This window comes from Grus americana, chromosome 5, assembly GCF_028858705.1.
Source record: "Grus americana isolate bGruAme1 chromosome 5, bGruAme1.mat, whole genome shotgun sequence".
NCBI classification, from domain to species: domain Eukaryota; kingdom Metazoa; phylum Chordata; class Aves; order Gruiformes; family Gruidae; genus Grus; species Grus americana.
In genome coordinates this window covers 59,720,896-59,745,783 of record NC_072856.1, presented here as the reverse complement: position 1 = coordinate 59,745,783, position 24,888 = coordinate 59,720,896, and the positions used below count along the sequence as shown (strand labels likewise).

At 36.3% G+C, this 24,888-nt stretch overlaps 1 protein-coding gene across 8 annotated transcripts in view; it reads left to right on the top strand.

Annotated features, from left to right (window-relative positions):
* The window catches only part of PPP1R13B (protein phosphatase 1 regulatory subunit 13B), a 72,869-nt gene extending 48,121 nt beyond the window's left edge, over positions 1–24,748 (top strand). For 2 of the 8 annotated variants that reach the window (XM_054827406.1, XM_054827404.1), the window contains exons 5-18: positions 5,306–5,407; positions 6,453–6,627; positions 6,987–7,183; positions 9,105–9,245; positions 10,174–10,354; positions 12,108–12,263; positions 15,535–15,704; positions 16,555–17,056; positions 17,595–18,361; positions 19,946–20,083; positions 20,168–20,301; positions 21,041–21,207; positions 22,096–22,295; positions 23,232–24,748. In XM_054827406.1, the coding sequence (XP_054683381.1) occupies positions 5,306–5,407; positions 6,453–6,627; positions 6,987–7,183; positions 9,105–9,245; positions 10,174–10,354; positions 12,108–12,263; positions 15,535–15,704; positions 16,555–17,056; positions 17,595–18,361; positions 19,946–20,083; positions 20,168–20,301; positions 21,041–21,207; positions 22,096–22,295; positions 23,232–23,273 (3,072 nt within the window). In that variant the 3' untranslated portion in view covers positions 23,274–24,748. Of the gene's footprint in view, positions 1–5,305; positions 5,408–6,452; positions 6,628–6,986; positions 7,184–9,104; positions 9,270–10,173; positions 10,355–12,107; positions 12,264–15,534; positions 15,705–16,554; positions 17,057–17,594; positions 18,362–19,945; positions 20,084–20,167; positions 20,302–21,040; positions 21,208–22,095; positions 22,296–23,231 lie in introns of all 8 variants that reach the window. The other 6 variants (XM_054827405.1, XM_054827402.1, XM_054827410.1 and 3 more) reach the window with 3 other exon arrangements.
* The last annotated feature ends 140 nt before the right edge of the window (positions 24,749–24,888 follow it).

Sequence of the window (24,888 nt, the reverse complement as noted above, 5' to 3'; positions counted from 1 at the left end):
GAGGTACTTGAACCTACACTTTCTAGTGCAGGGCATTGGGAAGGGAACAGAATTGTGTGGGAGATGGGTGTGAACACCTATCTTAAAAAGAAGGAAGGAATAGATAAGGGAAGTTAATGACATGGTGGCTCTTGCAAACCTAGAAAAAGATCTGAAGAGACAGCATGCAGGAAATGATTGGTAAATTGTTGTACACTCGCTGCTATTTGAAAGGCTAGGTGTTTCTGAACATAAACAGTCATTAGGGTGATCTGTAAAGCTTTTGAATATTTGTTGTTTTCCTTTAAAACTCTTACTTCTGAAATCCTAACAGTCTCAGGTGTGTGTTTGGTCTATGTTACTTTGAAAATAATAATGAAACTTTATTGTTCTTACTAGTCCAAACTTAGAAAATGATCAAATATAAGTATCTTCATGGCTTAGACATGGAGGTAAAGAAATGCATAAAATCAAACCACATCCTAATTATCATCTTTTAAAAAATAATCTATTTCAAAAGGTCAGTCTTGTGGGTTTTTTTTATTTTGATATTGACATTATTAGAGTCCTCTTAAAAGATAGTTTTCTGATGGGAGTAAAGGCAAAAAACCACTGGAATCTGCCCTTATTGCTTACATGTCTTGACTACAGTACACTCTGCTTGTCAAAGAAATATTTCGAGTTCAGGTGCAATTTTTCATTTACTATTGTGGGTTGCCAATGAGTAAGCCATTTCATAATAGCTGAGAAGCATGCAGACTGAGGAGTTTGTGGTGATGGACAGAACAGCATAGTGTGAGGGCAGAAAGAAAGGAAGGAGGAACAAGAAAATGAATTTTCACAGTGACAAGACTGATGTGTAAAAATAAATATTAAAGGAGGTTCCTTTTCTTAATTAAATGCCTAAGGTATGACTTGTTTTGAGGCTGCTTGTAAACTGGTTCCCAAACTATTTAATTACTACTGTACCATTCATCTCACCTGTCTCAAAAATATTAATCATCAAATGGTAAAATATTAGCCTGTAGTGGGAGGGTAATGTTAGAAGCTGAAACTCCAGTTCATTATAAAGTCTCTCTCTCATCATGACCTTATAAAGTGCATGCTAAACAAAATAAATACAATTTTTTTAAGATTCTTGTCAATATTAAGAAATTAGGGAACATAGGTATATTCTTGTCTGTATGAGACATACATAATACTGCCTTAGTGGCTAATAATGCAGGGCTCGCTCTATAGCATTTCATTTAGGAGTTCATCTCTATGTGTAAATGCTGCTGTGAATCAATGAAAAGAAATTTACAATTCAGCAAAACTGTCTGCTTTGATGTATCACCATGTAGCAAATGAATCTGTGGAATCTGGAGGAGTAGATATTTGTACTGGCTTTTAGCACCTCCTTCAGAAGGCAGTTCTGCAGGAGGTAGGTTTCTCTTGCTGCGGGAGAAAGGAGGAGGTCTGGACCTTAAATGTGATAGGCTGGTGATTGTTATGAGCGGTGAGTGACTTCATGGATGAAATTGTTAATAACTAGTATGAACAGCACAAACTTAAGAATCTGAGAAACCCACAACCTCATTAAAGAACTGAGAAAATACAGCGCTGTCTTTGCCTTGCATAACCTGAGGTTCTGAAGAAGGACTGAGACGGACTTTTTTCAGTGGTGGTGTTTACACGCAGATTATTACAAGCAGACTCAACTAATATGAAGTGCTCTCAACGAATTGATTCAACTAGATCTTGGCAAGAGAAAGTTTCAGTGTTTTTCATACTGTTTCAAAAATGATGCTGTCCTGTTTTGGAGACCTGAAATTGGCAACAGTCTATGTGAAAATAATTGATTTGATGTCGAAGAGGAATTCTGCTTGGTCTGTTTACTGTTTTTGCCATGTGGATGAGAAAGAACAAACTACGAGTGAAGTTACAGGTTTTAAAACTTTGTTTCCTCAGCTGCCTCTTCTTTCCTAAGTATAGTGTAGTTATTTTAAGTGAAAGGGACACTTACTGATATTCAGTGAGGTAAACATTATTTCTCATAGAGCGTTTATATTTAAATGGTTAATTATTACTGTTTCCCATGTTCTTGTGCTTTGTTGTGTATAAAAGGTTTTTAGACATTATACTTTCTAAATGGAACATTTTACAATAGTTAATAGCTTCTTCAAGGAGAAGCTAATATTTGCATTCATCTTACAATTAATCTTCTGTATTTTACATAATGCAAAGTAATGCAGTACTTTTTTCAGGCATTATAAGTTATACTTTCAAATACACTCTTTAAAGCAGTAAAAATTCTGAGGTTTTGGGTCAAACTGGTTTTTTTTTTGTTGTTTGAGGTGCTTTTACAAACCAGTTGCTTATTGTCATTGTGCATTCCAGGTTACATTTTTAACTTAAAATCTCTAATTTTCACTTGGTGAAATTGCTTTTTTATCTTGAAATATGCACAACCTTTATATAGATGCCACTTTTTGGAGTCTGGATATGTTTTTAACAAGATTTCTTAGCAGAATAAAATGTCTCTTTCTTGGACAGTGTTATAATGAAAATTACTGCTGGAAATAGAATGAGCTATCAATGTTGTGAACTTAAACAGATGATCAAGGCAGAAAGGAGGGAAGCATTGGGAAGGCTTTGCATAGTCTGATGCAAGTTGTATATTTTTGAAACTGAGCATATGTGTATTGAGAAAATACTATTAATTCACTACCCCCACACCCATTTTTTACTTTTAAAATTGCCTTGAATGCTTCCCTCTGGATCACCATTCTGAGCCCCTTTTAAGAACTTTACTTACAGAGTTCAGCAGAAGCAGATGTAGATGTTTAGGTTTTTCTGGCAGAAGATCATGCCAAAGGAAGTCAGCAGAGCCTGAACATGTTCTGGGAGCAGCATCTGGTTTTTTCTATGTTATTTTCTTGTCTCAAGTGAGCATTTTTTGGTTTGTGGATGGCACTTGGAAAAGCTTCCTTATTTTCTTACCCAATTAGTGCCTTTCAGTCTGTAATTAATAATAAAATGTCTCCTTTTATTAGCTGGTAGCCACAAGTGCATGCAAGTTTTTTGGCCTTAAAGAATATTGTGAAGGACTCTTGTCTCTCATAAGTCATGTTAATAAAAAAGTATACACTGCTAAGTTCAATCTCTTTATTTTTAATTACTGTGTTCACTAACAAAACGTTGAAATAATTAGTGTTTGGGTGGATTTTACCTTTTGTTCTAGTTTCACTATTCTATATAGCTATAACTGTAAATAAATACATAGATTTTTATTTTTTTAATCACTTCCCTACCATAAATAGGCTTCATTATTGTTGACTAATAAGAGGCGTTTCAGTTGTATCCAGTGAGAATTATAATTTCATTCCATAATTTATTCAGTAGGAAATGTTCGAAGAGGGACAATAACTTTCTCTAAAAATTTTAGTCTGACATATCTATATCATGTGGCTAAGGTGCAGCAACTTTGAAAGTTAATTTTCTAAATCTGGCTCATTTTCGTGACTGACCTTGAGGTTCATATCTTACCTGAATAGTTGTGTGCAGAAACATGAAATGTTAATTGGTGTTCAAATAGGGGAAAAAAGCAATCAGTTATTTTAAAACAAATATTATTTTCCTTTCCTGACTGAAGCTTAAAGAAACAGTTCTGTATTATGCATTGAACTGGAGAACTGACACTTACTTAAGTAGGAATTTGATGTAGGAATATGAAACAAGCCATTCAAAGTGGCTGTGATACTTCAGTATCAACAACATGTAAGAGGAGAATCTTACCTTCCTTAGAGTGAAGTACAAGTATTGCAGGGGACATGTCGGACAAGGTCACTACAGGACTGCATCAGAAGTCAGTAGGGTGGGCCCAGAAAAGCAGAGCAACTAAATCTGCTTTCCTCTGGCATCAGGTTTGATCAGATCCACAATCTGATGCTTCATTGATTGGGGTGGGGAGGTGTTTGGGGGTTTTTTGTTGGTTGATTTTTTTTTTTTTTTTGGTTGGTTGGGTTTGGGGGTTTTTTGTGCGTCTCTAAAATGTTTAGACCTCATTCCATTTTGTGAACATTAATTTGAAAAAGATTTTTATTTATAAATATATCCCAAACATTTAATACTCTTTTCAGCAGTATTAACTATATTTGAGATAGGAAATGATGTAATTTTCATTTGTTCTACTAATAGTGTAGTCGTGTAGTTTCATGAAAATAATACATTGTTTATTACAATGCACTAATCCAGCTTTTATATTGACTCACTTTATTGACTGAATTGCATGTAAATACCTTGAAACAGCTGATGGACTATTCTGACCTTTCCAGCATAATTTTTCAAAGGCTGGTATTCTCTTTCTGTGCAAATTCTAAAGTTGTTGTTAAACTGTGCGATTCTAAGGTGGTGGGTTTGGTTTTCTGAGTAGCAAAGCAGGTATTGGACAAGTGTCAGCTTCTGGAATTTGTCTCGTTACATTGCACTCTCTCTCTTGTGATTGCATAGTAAAAACATGGTTGAATTGAAGTAATTTAATCTATAGATTTAAATTATATTTGATAGAACTTTGAATATACTGAAATAATGCATTCATTTGTAAAAACACGTAATATTTGGTCTCTCACATATAAATTTTAAACAATTTTCAGTAATTGCCTTTCTACCCCAATTTTGTAAATGATTTATGAATTTTGGAATGCAGGAGGAGTAAATTATAAAGCCCCACTAATATCTTGGTTTTTCATTCAAAGTTTGCCCAGTAATAGCCACTTACTTATCCAAAGGGGATCAACTTTACTTTGCTTCACTTTGTACAGACTGTTTTTCACAGATTCTTACCTTAAATGCTACAATCTGCCAGGAAATTTCACCATCTTAGATGTGAGCTTAGTGACAGCCTTTATCTAAGGGTTTTCACATGGTCTTGTCCTGCGCTAGGTAAATAATGCTAACCACCAGTTAAAGCTGCCAAGGCAGTTACACTGAAAGTGTTAGAAAAGGAAAGAAGCTTCAGATTCCAATTACTGCTTAAAATACCTGCTTACGTGTGTGTTATCACATATGCCATACCAGCACTGTGTACCAATTATAGAGAACATCTTAATAGACCAGTGTTAAATGTAGTCAAAGGGCTTTTGTCTCATTTGTTTTGTCTCTTAGTGTTTTCCTCTTTCATCTGCTTTTCCCCTTTTTGCTTTTTCTGTCCCTGGTACGTGCATGGTCTGTATCCTTTCCTTCTACTGTGAGGTTCCTTACTCTTTCATAGGTATCTGTCATTATTATTATAGTCAGAACACTTAATATACATCAGCACACTAATACAACATTTTGTGTTCTGCAGGTTGGGAATCCACGTGTTGAGCTCACTCTTTCTGAACTTCAAGATATGGCTGCCCGACAACAGCAGCAGATTGAAAATCAACAGCAAATGTTGGTTGCTAAGGTAATAATTCTATACAGATCATAATAAATACAAATTGCCTTTAACATATGCAAACATAAGTTTTATGGATACAGAAAAAGATGCTAATTCATTCTAGATAAGCTCAAGAAAGAGCTTGAAAAATCCATTGTTTTATCAAGTTAATCTTAACCTAGGCAGTATACAACATTTCAGTGTAAATGATACTATAACAACCTATGTCAAGCCAAGTTATGTGTCTTTATAAAAATATTGCTAGATTTTATTTGTCTCTTTTATGAGGCCTGCTTCATGATCTGTGATAGACCAGGCTTGACTCTGTGCTCATCTTTAGTAGCTCATTCACTCCAGTGTAGTAATAGTGGCGTGAGATGAGAATATGCTCACTTTGTAGATATTCATATATTACATTTCCAAAGTCTCTGAGATGTAAGAATCTAAGTATGTTTTTAAGAGTGGGAAGTGGGTTTGATGTTTTTGACGTTATTGTAGGTGTTACAATATACACTATGCATTGGATGCTTGGAGTACTTAGGAATCAACCTACCACTTCTGTTGTTTTTTTGATGGAAATGATGTAGAAAAAGAAACATTCTCCATGTGTGCCCAGCAGAAGTACTGCTATTTAGAACTAGAACATTATCTTACCATAGGTCAGCTTGTTTAAAATGGTCTGTTGGACATATTTTGTCTTCTTTGGGAAGCTGGATAACAGCGTTGGAAATTCATTTTGCAACAGCAGGAAAAGTGTTAATAGCAGCAGAAAACAAATGCCAGAGGAAGCTTCGCAGATGTGTTTGAGTGTTCAGGCTAGGGTTGTATTTGCGCATATATGTAAATTTGATATTTGGTCTAAAAAACCTAATCTTTGCTCTGAAACAGATTTGTTCAATTGATGTTAGGAGTTTTTCTAGGAGGACTGATACATATTTTAACTAGATACAACTTTTTCTGATTTCTGGAAATAAAAAAAACTCACTGGCCATAGTGATGGGTTTTTCTAAGTTAACTTTTTTAAAATAAATGGGTAACAGGTACCTCTTGTCTAAAACCTCATTTTTGTCAGGAACAACGTTTGCGTTATCTGAAGCAGCAAGAACGTCGTCAGCAGCAGTCTGTTTCTGAGAGTGAAAAGCTTCAAAAACTTAAAGAACGCGTTGAAACCCAGGAGACAAAGCTGAAAAAAATCCGTGCCATGAGAGGACAAGTGGACTACAGCAAGATCATGAATGGCAATCTATGTAAGTGGAATTTAATTTAATTTACTATTCACTGCATGACTAGCAAATAATGCTATATTGCTAGTCAATGTAGCATTGAAGCAGGATTTCAAATGTTTTTTGTCTTAGAGGGTCCTGCATTTCTATGAAATTTGTATATGATGTAACTTTTTGTTTTATGTAGTCAGGCATAAAGTCAGAATAAGTCTAATCTGTAACTATTAGGAAATATTACGACAACAAATTCCCAACACATAAATATTTTACATGTGTATGCATATATTAGATTTAAAATTATTGTGTTGTATGCATCAATACCTGTAGAACTAAAAAATGCTTCACTGAATTAGTTTTTGTTATTTTTATCTTGTTAATTTTAGCAACTGAAATTGAGCATATAAGTGCCATGTTCCAGGAAAAGCAGCAGGAGCTACAGGCTGCAGTGTTAAAAGTGGATCAACTTACTCAGCAACTGGAGGATTTAAGGAAAGGGAAACTGAATGGGTTTCAGTCTTACAATGGACAAATGACGGGACCTGCAGCGGTAGAATTAAAAAAGTTGTATCAAGAGCTACAGGTAAGTAGTGGAGAGATGCTATTTGGATGATAGCTGTAGATTTTTAAAAGGTTGTATTACTGCTCTTATGGGCGGCCATTTAATTTTGTGACATCTTATAAAACTGGTGTACTGGAATGCTGTTAATGTGTGAGGTTTCAGTTAGCATATAACCCTCTTTAAAACAGAATTTCATTAGCTTTAAAACTACTTCTGTTGGTGCTTATGCGCGTAATGATACAAAGCGTGCAAGTGTGCTGAAGGGCATTTCTCAGACCTTAATACTGAAATACTGAATGTTGACATAATCTAGTATTTGTTTCACTCTCTCTTAAAAAAAAAAAAAAAAAAAATTCATTTCAGTACTTTTCTATTTTGCAAAGAACTGGATGTAGCAAGCTCACTTAGATGTCATCTTAACTTGGAGACCTGACTAGACAGTGAATAAAATTACAGTTAAAATATATTGTGAAAATACAGCTACAATGTCTGATGTAAATAAACAAAACACATAGGAATTAAATAACACATTTTAACAGAATCGTAAAAAATACTAGCTGCACTGTATTCACTGCACTATATAGTGCACTATAGCTGCAGTATATTCATACAGAATTCCCTGTATCACTATCATATGTCTTCCTCCAAGAAGATTGGTACGGGTACAGTGTAGTTCTCACAAGAGTAATTAAATATTCCATTTACATTGAAATTTTGTCCGGTTTTTATGTTTAAAAGTTATGGAATACTTAATCATATGCCAATGTGTCAGGACCTGAGAGCTTTTTTTATTTACTCATGTACTTTATTTTGATCAAGGCAACAGCTCTAATATATATTTAATATTTCAAAATTAATTTAAATTTCAAAATTAGTCTCATTCATTTCTTTACATGAGCAAATGCAACATACAATTAATCCATCACATGTTTTCATGAATTGGGAATAAGGGTCCTTTTTTCCCCTTTTTCCCCTCTCCCCATTTATACAAGGCATATAGAATCATAGAATAGTTTGAGTTGGAAGGGACCTTTTAAAGGTCATCTAGTCCAATCCCCCCTGCAATGAGCAGGGGCATCTTCAACTAGATCAGGTTATCTATCTTTCAAGTACTTCTAAGTGCAAAGATGCTCAATAGATTAAGATTTCTCTCTTGTGCTTCACAATGGTCCCATACACGTTTATCAAGACTTAATTTGCCTCAAGTTTTTTTTGCATGTAACGTTACCACGAAAATTGAAACACTGAGACAGTGCTGTCAGGGTTATTGAAGGTATGAAAAAATGCTAATGGGAAAGCAAGAGAAGTAATTATAAAGACTGTCATGGTTGATTTAAACCATAAAGTTAATCCATCCCCTGATCTTACTGGAAACCTGCTGTGAAGGTTTCAGTTTAATTCCCATGTAGAGAGAATAATCTGCACCGAGTCCTGGCACTAGCAGTTCAGTTAACCTCCCATTCAGACATCAAGAAGTTTCATGTGGAGCTGGAAATAGAATCAATAGTATAATTCCTTTTACAAGTTTTTATATCACTTAGTTTTCATGATATTCAAACAGTCTTGGTGGTTAAACATAACTTCTAACAAACATTTTCTGTGATTTTTATCTTTCACAGTGTAATTCAGTTCTGAAATGTCTTTATGCCTAATTCTTCAATCCATTTGCTATAAATGGCATGCAGTCTATGTGTATTTAATAGGTATCCACAAGTTTATTAGGACGTTCTTATGCTGCCTTCTTTTAATAGTTGTTCATGGTTGCAAATGCTAATTTGACAGGCTGTGTGGCAGCATAACATTAGAGATGTCAGAACATGGCCAATCCAAGTTTCTTTGGGTTTTTTAAAACTATTAAAAACAACTTGAGAACAGACAAAATGCAGTACTGTCCGAACAAGTGCTTTTTTGTTTATTTGTTTATTTTTATTTATTTTTCAAGATTCGTAACAGGCTTAACCAGGAGCAGAACTCCAAGCTTCAGCAGCAGAAAGAACTCTTAAACAAACGTAATATGGAGGTGGCTATGATGGACAAGCGAATCAATGAGCTGCGTGAACGACTATACAAGAAAAAAGTTGAGGCACGTCAAAAAGAAAACATTCCTGTAAGATAAACTGTTAAAAGGGCCACACTTTAGTTTAGCAAGACCCTATAAAAGCTACATAGAATCTCACTTTTTCCCAGCTGAGTAATACAATTACATCTGAAGAACCTATTTTAAAATAGTTTTAAGAAGCCTGCTATTTTTAAAGTTTTACATAGATACCAGAAAACTGTTAGACAGAATGTGTTTCCTTTTATTTTTCTTTATGGCACATACCATACTATATTAAAAATTATAATACTTTATATTTCAAGGAAGGAGTGTGTGATTATAGGCTGTGTTTCAAAACATGAAAGCATAAAAAGTTTGGGTTTTATAAAATACTGATCTTCCAGTAGGGAAAATTGATAAAAATATAAATGGTCTGATAAAGTTAGTCTAAATAGTTGTCTGGAACTTTGAAAATAAATCAGTTGCACAGTAGACCATTTGTCTTAAGGACTAGAGAGATCTGTTCTGGATTCCCATACATATTCCTAGCTGGAGGTGTTGCTTTAAAAAAAACCCCAAACAACAAAAAAATCCCACCCCCCCCAAAAAAAACCCCCAACCTCCCCCATATCTGATGATTTAAGAACTCATTTTAGCCGATTTGCCTAAAAAAGGCACAATGAAAAAGACTTAATACAGATAAAGGTTTCTACAAGTAATGTATGCGCTGTGGCTGAGAAATTTTATTTTGAGGTGTTGATTTTAGGGAATAAAATTTGTCCTTTCTACTTTTGGGGGGGGTGGGTAGAGGTAGAAGCATGGAGTATGGTAACTTAATCATTAAGGTTTCTTAGCTATGGTAGATGGTTCTAGATAATTAAATTTACACCTCCTGCTCATGCACAAATGCCAAGATTAAATGGAAGTTCACATTTCAATTTGCTGGTTTTTTTTTTTTTTTTTTACTTTTTAGTTGAATCGTATTAATGGAACTTCATCACCCCAGTCATCCTTGAGTGCTTCAGGAAGGGTAGCAGCAGTCGGACCTTACATACAAGTTCCAAGTGCTGGCACTTATGCTGTACCAGTAGATCCAGTTAAACCACAGTCTCTCACCATTGCTTCTAGCTCAACACATGGAAGATCAAAATCTGGTAAGCACTTAAGTGTGGTGTTTATTAGTACATATGGTTTGGAAAGTATTAATAAAGAAAAGGAGTAATTTTAGGGGACCCAGTGTTGGCATAGTCTCTGTAGTGGAAGAGGCAATTTTTAGATGTCTTGATACTATTTAGATGTCTTGATACTATTCTGTGAATTGGACATTAGGCATTTGATATGAAGCACTTTTGCCTCTTTCCATGAATTTTTCTTAGGAGACTGAGTATTTTCCTTTAAATTTTACTAGCTGGTGCACTGCTAAAAGGAGCACACGTTCCTTCACAGATTCTATGTTCTGTCTTTAATAGCTTTTCAATTAGTTTGTGTGTTTGAATATAATAATGAAATCAACTTTGTGCAAACTATATTATAAACAACTATTTACAGTATTTTGTTTCTTGTCAAGTAAAACAAAGCTAGTGAACAAGTAGAAATAATATTACTTCTGAGAAGGAGACTAAATAGAAAATGGAATAAAAATATGTGAGGTTTTTGTTTCAACTGAGATATGAGCATTTGTGATGCTTGAAGCATATCTGAAATGGAATAACCTTAGCATTGATGCAGTTCACTTGTTTCCACCTTCATTAGTGAAGGAGTTGCCCCTTCAGAGTACTTCCCAGAACTTGAGGTTCACAATTGGCTCCCATGTCTCCCATAATTAATAATAATAACTACATTATAAAATAGAATTACTATCTTTTTTAATTTACCTTGGAGACTGAAGGAAGCAGGTCATGACGCTTGTGCCTTAAGTTCTTATTCTGGCAAAGCTCACCTCTCTGCTCGCATCTTAGCAAAATCAGAGTTCTTAAGAAGCGGTAGCTAGGAAAATGTGCATCATACAAATAAAAATGCACGATCCCATGGGTCTAACCACAGGGCTTAGTTCACCTGGTCTCCTAGGAGACATCTAAAAATGAGATAAAAAATGACCACTAGAGCAAATCTTCTGCAGTATTCACATATGTTCCAGTACTTAAAACTGAATACTCGAGCAAAGCTTGCAGCATACTTCCAAATGGGGAGGAAGAGATGGAGGGAACATCTCTGTAGGAAAGAATGACAGAAATGCCCCCCCCCCCCAAAACCCCAAGGTCAGGAAGTGAAACTATCTAAACAAAACTTTAAAAAAAACCCCAACAAACCCAGTCTTTTCCATTGATATTGGTGATATAACAACACCTTTAGTTTAATTCAGAGGCTGAACAAACCCCTTCACTGTGGTTTTATGGAAAAGTCTGAAGAATATGGAATGACTTAATTGCAGGGTGAATTGGCAGATTTGCAACAGTTTTGTTTTGACATGTGGATTCCTCTTCCACATGTGAGAAAGGACAACTCGTAACTTTTAAGTTCACCAACCAAAAATAATTCACTATTTTGTATTTATCAGCATCAGAAGATAGACATACCCACTTCTAGACCTACCTCAGGAGGTTACAAGATCTCTGAACGATTACTTTTTGATTTTATAAAAGTAATTATTCTACCTTAGGACTGACTTTGTGTTTATTACTCTGAATGTACATGAATAAAGTCCTATAAGATAGATTTATGTAAGGAGAAACTTATATGCTCCCAGGAAGAAAAGAAACTGAGAAATTTTTTTCAGCTGTCATGCTTTTATTTCTCATTATCTGAGTGTTCCTGTTCTAATTTCTCCATTGTCATTGTTACAATTTTTCCACCACTTTTTTTCTTTCTTTTTCTGTGTAACTGGATCTGCCTTGGTGTGTCCGGTAGAGACAGACTGTGGGTGTGTGAAAAAATCTCCAGACACCTGGAAGGTTTCTGATTTAGACATAATAGTGGATCCTATTCTGTCACCTCCCACTTCTCTTCAGTCTGCTGTTCACAATGTCATCCGCCTGGCACCTACTCTCTTTGACACCCAGCACTGTGAGTCCGTAGAAGATCTCTGGCTAGCTAAGAACTCAGCGTTTAATATGGTCATCTGAGCTCTTGCATACAGATGCATGTTAAACAGCATCTTTAGAGCTTGTGTTGTGGTCTGGCATGCAGAAGATGCTGTGGAAATGTAAAATTGTTGAGAAGTTGCTTTTCGTCTTTGAAGGAAACAAATTTGCAGCAAATTCATCCCTGGAGTACTGGAGTAGTGTACTAGGGATGAAGGTTTTTTTCATTGAAAAAACTTGAAATTTTCTAATCGTTATTAGAAAATTCATAGTAATCACCAAAGCATGTTTTATTATATCTACAGGTTCAGCTTGAGTTACTTTGTGGGGAAACTTTGAGTTTCCATGTTGCACTGGCCCCAGAGTTGGGATAAAAGCTCACTCTGTCCAAGTCAATAGCAAGCATCTTGCTGACTTCCATTGGACAAAAATGTTAATACTTGGTTTGCACTTCAGTTGCTATAGTAAGTGTCCTGGATCCAGACCTACGAAAAATTTTAGGAAAATCAGAGAAAATGCACAAAACCTATTGTGTCTACATGTCTTATTTATGTAAATGCAAAATGGACTGTTGGGAGTTGAAATACTCTGGGTGTTAGGTAGTCTTAGAAGTGGTGGACAAGAGGGTACAGTTGGAGGAGAAAATGAAGCCAGTTGGCTGAAATGACTGCGGGGTGGCTGAGAGCTCGAGCTAGTAAGGGCTTGTCAGAAGGGCGTTGCCATCAGATGGGCAAGAGTGGGAACTGTTCAGTCACACCAAAGATAGCAGAAGTCAGACGCTGTTTGGTTGCCTCCTCTGAGCACCTATCATGCAGCCTCTGGCACCATACACTGCAGCTGCAGATTGCAACAGCAGCTTAGTTAAGTGCCTGAGATTCAGCTTGGGTTGTGGGAGTACGTGAGAAAAGCAGTCACAAAAAATGCATGGTAGTTGGCAAGTCTGCCAGATTGTAATATGAAAGACATGAATGTGGTAACAGTTACATTCTGATGTTTATGTAAGTAGAATGAAACAGAGAAATTAGAGAGAGGAAAGAGAGTCTGAATTTATTTCCAGTCTGTTACCTCAGAATTTGGGGATGAACATGCTAATATTTGGAATTGGGAGGTTTACAAAAAGTTTTTGTATAACTGTCTTTCTAATACAAGAGTGTGGGCTTGTATTTTCAGGTAAGATAATTACATTCTCTGGGATTTTTGCTGTTGTTTCTGTAAGTACTTTCTTAATAGCTAAACTTACGGCCAAAGATGTTTTCATGTTTAGCGTGAGTCAGTTATAACACCTTTTACTGATTTTCTACACAAAAGTTTTACTGAACCATAACCTTACTGGAGTTATGGAATGTCCTGTATATTTTGTACAGTAAATGCTAATTCAGTGCATACTTGGAAGATTTGCTGTTATTTAGTCAAAGTGTTTAGACAGTCATTTTTTTTGGTCTTGTTCTTGATAACCAGATGATTAAAGACAAAAACAAACAAAAAATCCAACACATCCAGTTCTTGGATGTTGCCAGTACTAAAGCTGGGCCTCATTACTTCACTTCCTGGTAGTTTGCAAGTGTAAAAAGTGATTTCTGCACTATATGCTATATTCTCAGTGTAAAAATATGCAAGTGTTAACCTTGTTTAAATGACTAACCACAAAAATACTCTTGCTCCAAAGTAATTATCTCTCAGAATTCACACACAGTTGATCTGAAAGGTTAATAGAATATTGTGTGTGGAATATCAAGGAATGGTCTGCACATATAATTAAAAAATAATTACTGTGGTAGCTTAAATGCAGAGGTCGAACTTCTTATTTTTTTGCTCACTTAAAAGTGATATGATTTTAACAAGCCTATAAATATGTTTGAGCTATTAGGCTGAATTTGCACTCATAGAGTGAAAACATTGGGTGGTAATTGTCAAGAAATCTTCAGGTTGTCATTTTCTTGGGGTGGGAAGAAAAGAATAAAGCTCATGGATCAATAAAGAGGATAAGGCTCATGGATAGAAAGTAGAGTGGTGATATTAAATTCACTGTAACTAGAATATTCCTATGCAGCTTATTCTTAGACTGTCCACTATACTAGACAGAGGACAGAAAGAATAGCCTTACTGATTCTGTTTTCTAGGGGCTTAAAACTGAAATGAAATGGGAAACTTTGCCATTAAATAACCCAATTTTCATTTGATGTTGTCTTACTGTAGGGTCCAGAAATCTCAGTAAATCTACACACACCCCCAACTCCCCTCCATTTTAGTTGTTATCCTCTAGTAAAGTTAGTTACACGTTACAGGTCATCTTTACTGATTCTGAGTGTTCCACTAAAGTAATTACAGGCAATGGGGAAGGAGAAATGATCTCTGGTCTCCTTAGAGTAAGAGAAACCTGAAGTTTAATCTTTTAAAGGCAAATCAAAGCCTTAGGATCTATCTACTTACTAGAAGCCAGATCTAAATGCTGTTTAAACTCCCTTGCTTGCTTAGAGAACAGAAACTAAACAGTGTCATGCAGTTGTCGAAGTAACATATCAACGCATCCAGACTTTATTAAGGATTTGTTGCCTCAGTTTATGTACAGCTATGCGTTATTTTTTTTGCTATATGATGAAGATAAAAGCCCGTGACTTGTATCTTGACACGGTGGGTTGAAGTTGTCAGCTGACTTTAAAAATTTCTTTAAAATTAAATCTCTGGGGCAATTCTAATCAGGTGAGTATGTTGAGGAAAAACAAAAGGTAGGTTAACCACCACTTCCAGCAAAGGAATGTATGCTTTTGTTCCACCCCATTGTTGAAAGGAGCTTTTACATCCTGTTATGAGTGAATGAATCTAGTAACCATAGTTTATATTTGGAGTAAGTCCACTCAGAGCTTACGTAGGCATAACATTTAGCATAATTTGACAGTGTCTCTGCATAATGCCAAAAGAAATATGTTGATGAAGTGTTTCTGTAAGGATTTTTGTTCTGAACTTGCCTTCTAATAGAAGAATATGCAATGCTCAAACGAAAATTTTAACCAACTTCTTTTCTATAGAAATTTTCAATATAATTTGAATATCAAAGGATAATGAACAGCATATTAAATGCAGTGATTGGGCTTTCAGTATTGATTTCCAAATCAAACATTAATAGTGATTTATCTCATTTCTGGAATCAAATTAATCCTGTTGTAATCTAAGCTATTCCGTTTCACATGTTGTTTTGCTTGTTTACAGTGGTGGTGTGGATTATCTTAAATATAGTATTTTTGTCTGTTTTCAAGCTAATGATGGAAATTGGCCAATACTTAAACAGAGCTCAACCCCTGTGGTAAAACCCCCCCAGATCTCCAACACAGACTGGAAAGAATCAAGCATGGATACTGCTTTAAAACAAGGAACTATATCCAGCCAGCCTTTGCCAACTTCAGTATTAGGAAGTACTGATAAGCTGGTGGGTTTCATCTGTGATATATTTATAGATCTGTTTTGCTGAAATAATGAACTTTTGGCTTCCATAGCTGAACTCACTTCAGTTACCTACACATTCAGTTTCCCTGCTGATGATTATTTTAAAAGTCATAAAGAACATTACCTTTGTATTCCTCCTGTTCCTTTCTGTTCTTACCACATTACAATTTATATCTTTTTTTTTTTTTCCAACTTCAGTAATTCATATTCCTTCCTGGTTTTTTACACATCTGATCTCCCCTTTTCTCTCCCTTTGCTTCTTCTAATCATCTCTCCCACCTTCCTATTTTTATAATTCAAATCTTTGTTACTATTTTTCCTTGGTGTAGATTATCGCTTTTTCAATGTGCTCTTTTTCTCACACAAGTCTTACAAAAGTGAGTCCACTGGTGGCGTTAGTCTGCACTGTTGTTCTAGTACTTTATGAATTCTTTAAGATGGTGTTCTTTAAAGAATAAGGACCTTGTCTTTAAATAGTTTTGGTAAACTCTGTTATCACATTACGTATTATCAAATACGTTATCAACTAGATGCTGAGATGCAAAACCTAGAACAAGTTTTTCAGGCTTTGAAAGCACGCAAATAGTTTTGGATTCATATTAATGTATTTTAGCTGAAGATGCCTTTAAACAGTGGCCTCTGATGTATGATGAGATCTTCTTATAAATTCAGGTAGAATCCTATCTAGTGATTAAGGAACACAAATTGTCTATATTGACTTGTTTGCTATCACACAAGATAATTTAGTATGTTTCGTTGAATGAGGAATATTCTTGCTCACAAGTATGTTATTTAATTAAATGGTATATACTTTTTTTATTGTTTTTACATAGGGTCTTGACCTGGGGAAGGTGCCACCAACAATTCCTGGTGTAAGCAAGCAGTTGCCTCAAAACTACGGGACCTATCCAAGTCCAGTTCCCTTAGGAACAGGTTCTACAAATTCTCTAGAAAGAAGGAAGGATGGCAGTCTGCCCAGACCTGGCACAAGTATAACAAATCGGCAAAGACCTGTTCCACTTCCACCACCAAGCAATGTACATCAGCCCAGTTCTTCACAACAGATTCAACAGAGAATTTCTGTACCTCCCAGCCCTACATATCAGCCGTCTGGTCCCCCCTTGTTTCCCGGAGGAGATGGCAGGCCAGAGCTCCCTTTGACTGTGGCAATCAGACCTTTTCTGGCTGATAAAGGATCACGACCTCAGTCTCCCAGAAAAGGGCCGCAGACAGTGAACTCTAGTTCTATCTACTCAATGTATCTTCAGCAAGCAACACCACCAAAGAATTATCAACAAGCTGTATACAATACCTTAAATAAGTCAGTAAAAGCAGGTAGAATATATTTTGCTTTATTTTTTCCCTTTGAAATAGACTGTTGAGATCTTCTTATTGGGTTTAGTTTACTTTCCATATCAGTTTGAAAAATTTGTCTAAATCGGTGAGAAGAGGAAAGATATTTTTATGTATGCAGCATGGCAGAAAAATGATCCCATATATTTTGGGGGTGATAAAATGTAATTGAATGTATACTTATTTAAAACAAGATGCAATTAGAACAATACAGTCTGGATACTCTACCGATACTTTCAGAAACAAGTTGAAAAAACAGTGTCTAGAGCGGAGAGGTTTTTTTCTCCTCTTACTGTTTCCTCATGAAAGAGGAAAAACATTCCAGGTGCTACTTGTAGCTTATACTTCTAAGAAGCATCACATCATTTATTTCTGGTTTGATAGGTTCCAATATTTTTTTTTTCCTTTCTATATTAGTGTCAAACAGGTAGCAACAGACACATAGGCAGTTTATTTGCAAATATTTTCTTATGCAATTTCAGAACAGTTCTTCACTGTTTCCCGTCTTTCTTTTCTTTAGTTTATGGAAAACCCGTATTACAATCTGGTTCAACTTCTCCCTCACCCTTGCCATTCCTTCATGGTTCTTTGCCTGCCCAGACTTCCTCACAGCCACAATCTCAGCCTCAGACTGAGGTCTCTGAAAAAGATCAAGAGCTGGAAAATGCTCCACCATCCAGTGAAAATAGCAATGTGGAAAACATTCCTCGTCCTCTCAGTCCTACTAAGCTCACACCTATTGTGCATTCACCCCTACGATATCAAAGTGATGCTGACCTTGAAGCTCTGAGAAGAAAATTGGCCAATGCTCCTAGGCCATTAAAGAAGCGTAGTTCTATCACTGAACCAGAAGGCCCAAGTGGACCAAATATACAAAAATTATTGTATCAGCGCTTTAATACTCTTGCTGGAGGAATAGAAAGTGCTCCTTTTTATCAGCCAAGCAATCCACAGGACTTCATAGGCATCCTAGCAGATGTTGATAACGGAAACACTAGTACCAATGGCAATATTGAAGAACCTATTTCTGTGCAACCTACAGTTCCTCTTCCTGATGAGCCACCCCCTTCATCAGATGCCAATGACAATGAATTACCTTCTCCTGCTACTGAGGAACTGATAAGCACTGAAACCACAAATCAAACATCTGAGACAACTGAAGATAACAACAACAATCCTGCTATAGTTCCTTCTACTGAACAGTCGCCCAGTCCCACGCCTGAGGTCAGTTCTCCAGTAGAAGATGAAGCTCCTTTGCCACCTGCTCTTCCTCCTCCGCTTCCTCCAGTAAGTAACAAAGCAAAAAGACAATTTTGTGAACTATAGAATTAGCTGTGTGTTTAAGCACAACTGGAAGATGGTAAGCTTATGCTGAACACTATGTTTGCACTTCAAGTTTCATGATACTAAAAGAAAAGAAAACCAGGAGGGCTCTAATGAGAATTCTGATGGGTTAGTTTCTTTAGTACTGTAAGCAATTTAATAAGGAAAATATGCATCCGGGCCACGGGAGATTGTGTATGTACTTTAGGCTGTGGAACTTTTTACATTATATAGTCTCGTAGGACTAATTCTGGGACCGGAGATTCCATTAAAAATAATTTTTCATTTCCATGGGCCTACAAAGATAACTATTTGTATGAAACCAAGGGTGAGCTATGGCAGTGGGAAGCTTTTTAATTTGCAAGCAAGCTGAAAATAACTGTTCTGAGAAAAGTGCACTCCTTTTCCCCCACAGCAGAGAGATGCGAGACCAGGGCTGACAACACTAGCAGCAACACAGCTGACTTGTTTTAGCAGAAATGTTTTTCTAATGGGCTTGTTGCATAAGTTGAATTGCTTTCAAAGTCCCTCCTCCAGCTGCACCAAGATCTTTTAAATACTTGTCGTTACCAAAATCTACAGCATATGGAGAAATGAAAATAGGGAGAAAACTGATTATTTTTTTCTTAGTTGTTGATATGACTCACTTTAACATTGGTTTCAAAGAATATCTCCACTTCTTGACTCATGGAGGGACCTTGCATTCCTCTGACAATTTGACTGCAGTGTGCACAGGACCTTGTATGCATTTTCCATGAGCACAAGTGGGCCAGGATACTTCTGGGAGAATGGAATATGCCACCAAGAGATATTATTCATAGTGTGAGAGGTTTATTTTCCAAACTGAAATAGCCATACTAAATAGGAGCATAAATGAAAACAGATCTTCCAGTGCTAGAGATGAAAAGCACTCTATAAAAGCTGTAATTAATAATAGACTTTTTTCTGGAAAGTGACAAGGACACATGAATGATTCAGAATATGCTCAAACACATTTAAATGTGTTTCAGATCTTGAGAATAGCTGGCGTTATCAGAAGAAGCAGAATGTCACGTAAAATAACTTTGTGTTCTGTACTTTTCTTTCCTGTAGCAAAACTCTTCGGTACTGACCTCCAGCAGATACTTTTGCTAATTCAAGGCAAAGATTCCTCTGAGTAGAGACTGATACTCAGGCTTAATTGTGTCATGCTTTCTAGTCTAAGCAAAAGTTTTAACAGTGTCTCAGACAATGCACCAGAAACACATTCAGCTTATATTAGATACAATGAAAATAGTGGTGCTCAAAAATCATTAAGTACTTTGTTCCTTGTATTTAATACCTTTAGAAGCTTCTAAATTATATTGGCACACTTTTTCATTTTTTAACTGAATAAGACGTAGTAAGATCTCAAGCCTTTTAGTTAGAGACTTTATAATGGAAACGTTTGCGTAGTTCTAATTACCGTTTGAGGAAGATGGGATTCTTAATCTAGTTAAAAAGTAACCGAATCCTTTGTAATACTTATGCAACCTGAAATCATGCCTTCCAACCTTCGTCTCTACTCAGACAAAACGTACCAACTTGAAGAAACCTAACTCAGAAAGAACAGGCCACGGTTTGAGAGTGAAGTTCAATCCGTTGGCCCTCCTCCTAGATGCCTCTTTGGAGGGAGAATTTGATCTTGTACAACGAATCATATATGAGGTGAGCTTCTAAACAATGGCAACCCCTTTAAATATTTAGGGGAGAAAAATAAAAAAGTGCTGAACTATTTTATGTTTTCAATAGGTTGATGATCCCAGTAAACCAAATGATGAAGGAATTACACCTCTGCATAATGCAGTGTGTGCCGGTCATCACCACATTGTGAAGTTCCTGCTTGATTTTGGCGTAAATGTAAATGCAGCAGATAGTGATGGGTGGTAAGCGTCAAGATTTTTACCTTAGCATCTGGGAGAAACACCATTTTGATGCACATTTAAAATTAGTTGAGACCTGTTCCTGGGGGAACAATTTCCTTACCCCCAGCAAATTAACACTTTCCAATCTCTAGGTGGTGACGAACTCAAATGCAAAGTTACATTGTGTTCAACTCATGTGCTAGCACACTTAAATCATAAAGTATACTACATCTTGGTTTTACTTAGTAGTATAGTTGCATTTCTTCTTCACATGCTGAAATAATGAAACTGTAAATAACAAATGACAAAAGTTACTCTAAGTTTCATCTTCATAGAACCCACCACAGATTTTTGGTGTTCTTGAACAATCTGGCCATACAGGTAGATGTAGCACTTCTGACACGTTTGGAGGGGATGTGAAACCTCGCTGTGCTGATCAGTTTCGCCCTCACCTTATTTTACCTTTCAAACTTCCTGATATTGGAAAATACCTTCTTATACCCAGCAGGTTTGTAAGCTATGAAAATCAACATTTTTCCTAAAATCTATTTTATAGTGTTTGGCTTTACTGGAGTAACGTAAATCCTGGAATCCATTCCAGTTGCTTCACAGGTTTTGGACAATGCATATATATACACACTATAATCATAAAGAACAATTTCCTTTAAAAATAGACAGGCTAAACTCTATATTGCAAGAGAAAATAGTTAAGATTCAGGGAAGTTTCTTTTTTAATGTCTACATTTTTGCTTTATTTCAGGACACCCTTGCATTGTGCTGCTTCATGCAATAGTGTTCATCTCTGTAAACTACTGGTTGAATCTGGGGCAGCTATTTTTGCTTCAACTATAAGTGATATAGAAACTGCTGCAGACAAGTGTGAAGAGATGGAAGAAGGTTATATTCAGTGTTCCCAGTTCTTGTACGGTAAGCTGTGACACTACTTTACAAGCTTTTTTTAGCTTTTCTAAAATTCATCTTTTCTTGTCTCTGATCTGCATAAAACATTGCTTAGGTCCCAAACTTGACAATGCAGCACATCGCCTGTTCTTTCAAAACGCAAAAACCAGATTATTCATGATTATGTCGCTCATAGTCCTTCTGTTCTTTGAGTTACTTCACAGGTTCCTTCTAATGTTACAGATTTTTAAAGTTTAATTTCAAGGAAATGCTTCCACGGGGAGGTTTTGACAATAACAGTGAGTTGTCAAGTACCTTGACAGAGATACTCCAACTTCCAGATGCACAGATTTCTGATCACATGAAGAAACACATATACTTTATGAATCATTAAATTACAGAATGTATTTAGTTACTAAGATATATTTTGCAAGAAAAGTACCTTGATGGAGCAGACAAACTTTTAATTTCCATCAGAGGATATAAGCTTCATTAAGTTTCTGTATATCTGACACTGTGTGGATTATCAAAAGCTTCAAGTGTTACTGTGTAAGGCCTGCTGTAGAAAGCAGGCCTGTGCGAAATATACAGCAGTTCTGCAAAGCTGCTTTGCTCAAACATTTGTAAAACTATTTTTATCCTCATTTGAAAAAAAGATTGTAGTTTCTATTGCATATAAAATAAAAGATAAAAACCTCATGCCCTAAATTGGTTTAAAATATTCTGTAAAATTTGGTTTTATCATGCAGTTACACTTCTGAAAGCATTTCATCATGGAAGGGCTGAAAATTGTTCGTGAAGTTTTATTAATAAGAGACTAATATTAGGGCCACAGTGTCCACACTAAAAATCTCAGAGGGAAAACCAGGATATTTTACTATCTATCTTGTGTGTTCTCTAATTTGTTGTTATCAGGAGTGCAAGAGAAGTTGGGAGTGATGAATAAAGGAGTGGTGTACGCTCTGTGGGATTACGAAGCCCAGAATAATGATGAGTTGTCATTCCACGAGGGCGATGCCATCACTATTCTAAGACGCAAGGATGACAACGAAACAGAGTGGTGGTGGGCCCGCCTCAATGATAAAGAAGGCTATGTGCCTAAAAATCTTCTTGGGGTAAGTTCTTTTTAAGGTGCCTTCTCCCTTCTGTTTTTTACTTCCTCCTGAAGTAGGAACACAAGATGGATCTTTGGTCAGAATCCCTCTGTGCGTTATCTGGATACACTGCTATGAAGTGCTGCAAAGCAGACTACCCTTATTCCCTCTGGCCTCTGTCATTGTAATGAAAAAGGAGAGGCCATGGCTAGGAGATTAGTGCTCGTTTTGGTTTGGCAAGTTAATATATTTAATATAGTTTATGCTTTAATTGTTAAGATTCCCCCCCACCCTTGGCTGAAATATAGTGCCCCTGTGTGAAGTGTAGGGGCTCTATTAGGCAGCTTGAAGCTTTGGCCCAGGAAGTTCTTTAGGAAGGTTTTTAATACCTGGCACAGGATAAGCAATATATATAGCTAGGTATGCATTTAATATAAACAATATATAGTTAGGTACACATTTAAACCAGGAAAGAGCTTTGACAATGACCACTGTAGGCAAGTGGTTTATGCTGCTCTTGGTCAAATGGAACACTGCTATCATGAGAGACCAGGAACGTAAGGCTGCTAAGTAGAGAGATACAGAGGATAAAATGCAAAGAAAACCTTATAGAACAGGAAATAAGCTCTCTCTAGGGCTTGACAGGGAATTCTTGTACTTGGATAAAAGCATCCTATGGTCTAGTCTGGGATCTTGATCTAAATGAACAGTCATTTTCAGAGCAGCATTTTGCTGCTGTTGGCAGGAAGAAGTCAGCCCTTGGTCTCTTGCTGTTTCTGGTTTAATTTTTCAGAAGTTACCTAAGAACATGCTGGAGCTTACAAAAGCCTCACCCCCTGAAACACTTTGCATCACCCAGTTCTTGTTAATAAGTACCTCTTGGTTATAATTGAATTGATTTATATAAAACTTGGTATCAACCATGCAAAGCCTAATATTTTTATTCTGTTTTTACAGTTATATCCACGAATAAAACCTAGACAGCGAACCCTTGCTTGAATTCAATTGTACAACAGTGCAATACCGTGCTGGTAACTGGAAACTTAAAACATACACTGGAGCCATCATTTCTGATCATTTCACACAGAGAAATAAAACTATGATATTTAGTTTTAATGGTGCTTTCTCTTGTTAAATGGACAGCATCCAAGATTTTCAAGATCTGCAGTTTGTAAATGAGGATCGTTTTTATGTGACCCGCCACTGATGAGGAGAGCGATACCTCCACTACCTACAGTGTTGCGCCAACTATCGTCTGAAGCAGTGTTTTAAGTTCCGTGGTAGGAGCTTTCTTGTGTTAAATGTTCAGAGGTGTCATTTGCGGAGTGCAGATATGCTGTCCAGTTTGCTCCAACCCCACAGTAACTGTCCCACGTCAGGATTTTGGATATTTTGTTTGATACCAGTGAATGTTGAGTTCTCATTACTGATCAACTCTTTGGGTTCTAGGACACAAGATCGTCACCTATTACGTGCATAATTAAGTAGTCACCAAAGCATTATGAAGGCTAGGATTTTAAGTGGTAACATGCTATATATACACTTAAATCCTAGTCTAGACAACCCCAACAAAAGCTTTACATAGTCTAGCATCTACTATTATTTGTGTTTAGAATCGAGTTAGAGAACTAACGAAATGACAGTATTTATACACTTCTCAAAACCCCTACACGATATTTCACCTGGTGTTTTATTTTCTTATTATTCAGCCTACAGCACCAGTGTTACCGCTACTCATGTAAAGGTTCCCCTACTAACCACCTGAGCTCGTCCATCCTGGACAAAACAGTACTGAACTTGCAGCAGCTTAAGGGATTTGTATGTCTGCATGGATGAAAGTGCAATAGTTGAAAAGGGTAAGAGTCTGGTGAGGGTTACACTGTGTAATTTGAAGTCTGCCTGAGTCAGTCTAGAAGAAACTATGAAGGACTGGATAGAAGTTAGAAGAGGGTTGTGTAGATGCTAAGTCAAGGAGAAGAAAGTAACAAGGTTTGAGGAGGATTTAAGAAAGGCAATAGCTTATTTGAGGACAGTTTCTGTGGTTCTTGGCAGCCTACATCTGTTGCCAAGGCAAGTTATGCAATAACCTATTCCACTACATTGTAGTTTCAAGCAAAAAAAAAAAAAAAAGCACTTCACTGGAGTTTTAATTGTACATGATTTTATATACCAAAAGTATATTTTGAATTTCCCATTATAAGTTTTAGCTGTATTTCTTGTAATTTTCTCCCATTTAACAGTATGCAATTTGATTAATTCTTCATGTACAAGTTCTGTGTATAATTTATATATCCATTTCTGCAGTGCTGTAACTTGCTTTTACCACAGGTTAGCATTAACTGTATATATTGTGGTGAAAAGTGAAAGGGTATTATTGTTGACGAATTTGCTACATGAATGTGATTATTTCAGGAGCCTAGGATACACTAATTCAGAGAACATGTAAATGTGCACAATAAAGTACTGCTAAGGCATGGCTGCATTCTCCAGTATTTTTATACAGGTAGCCACAGCAGATGTGCCTTTGGGCATAGTCTACATAAACAGCCTAATTCTAGCTTGCCATGTTCTACCTGTTAAGTTTCCTCACTGCTTTACCAGCTGCACAGAAAGT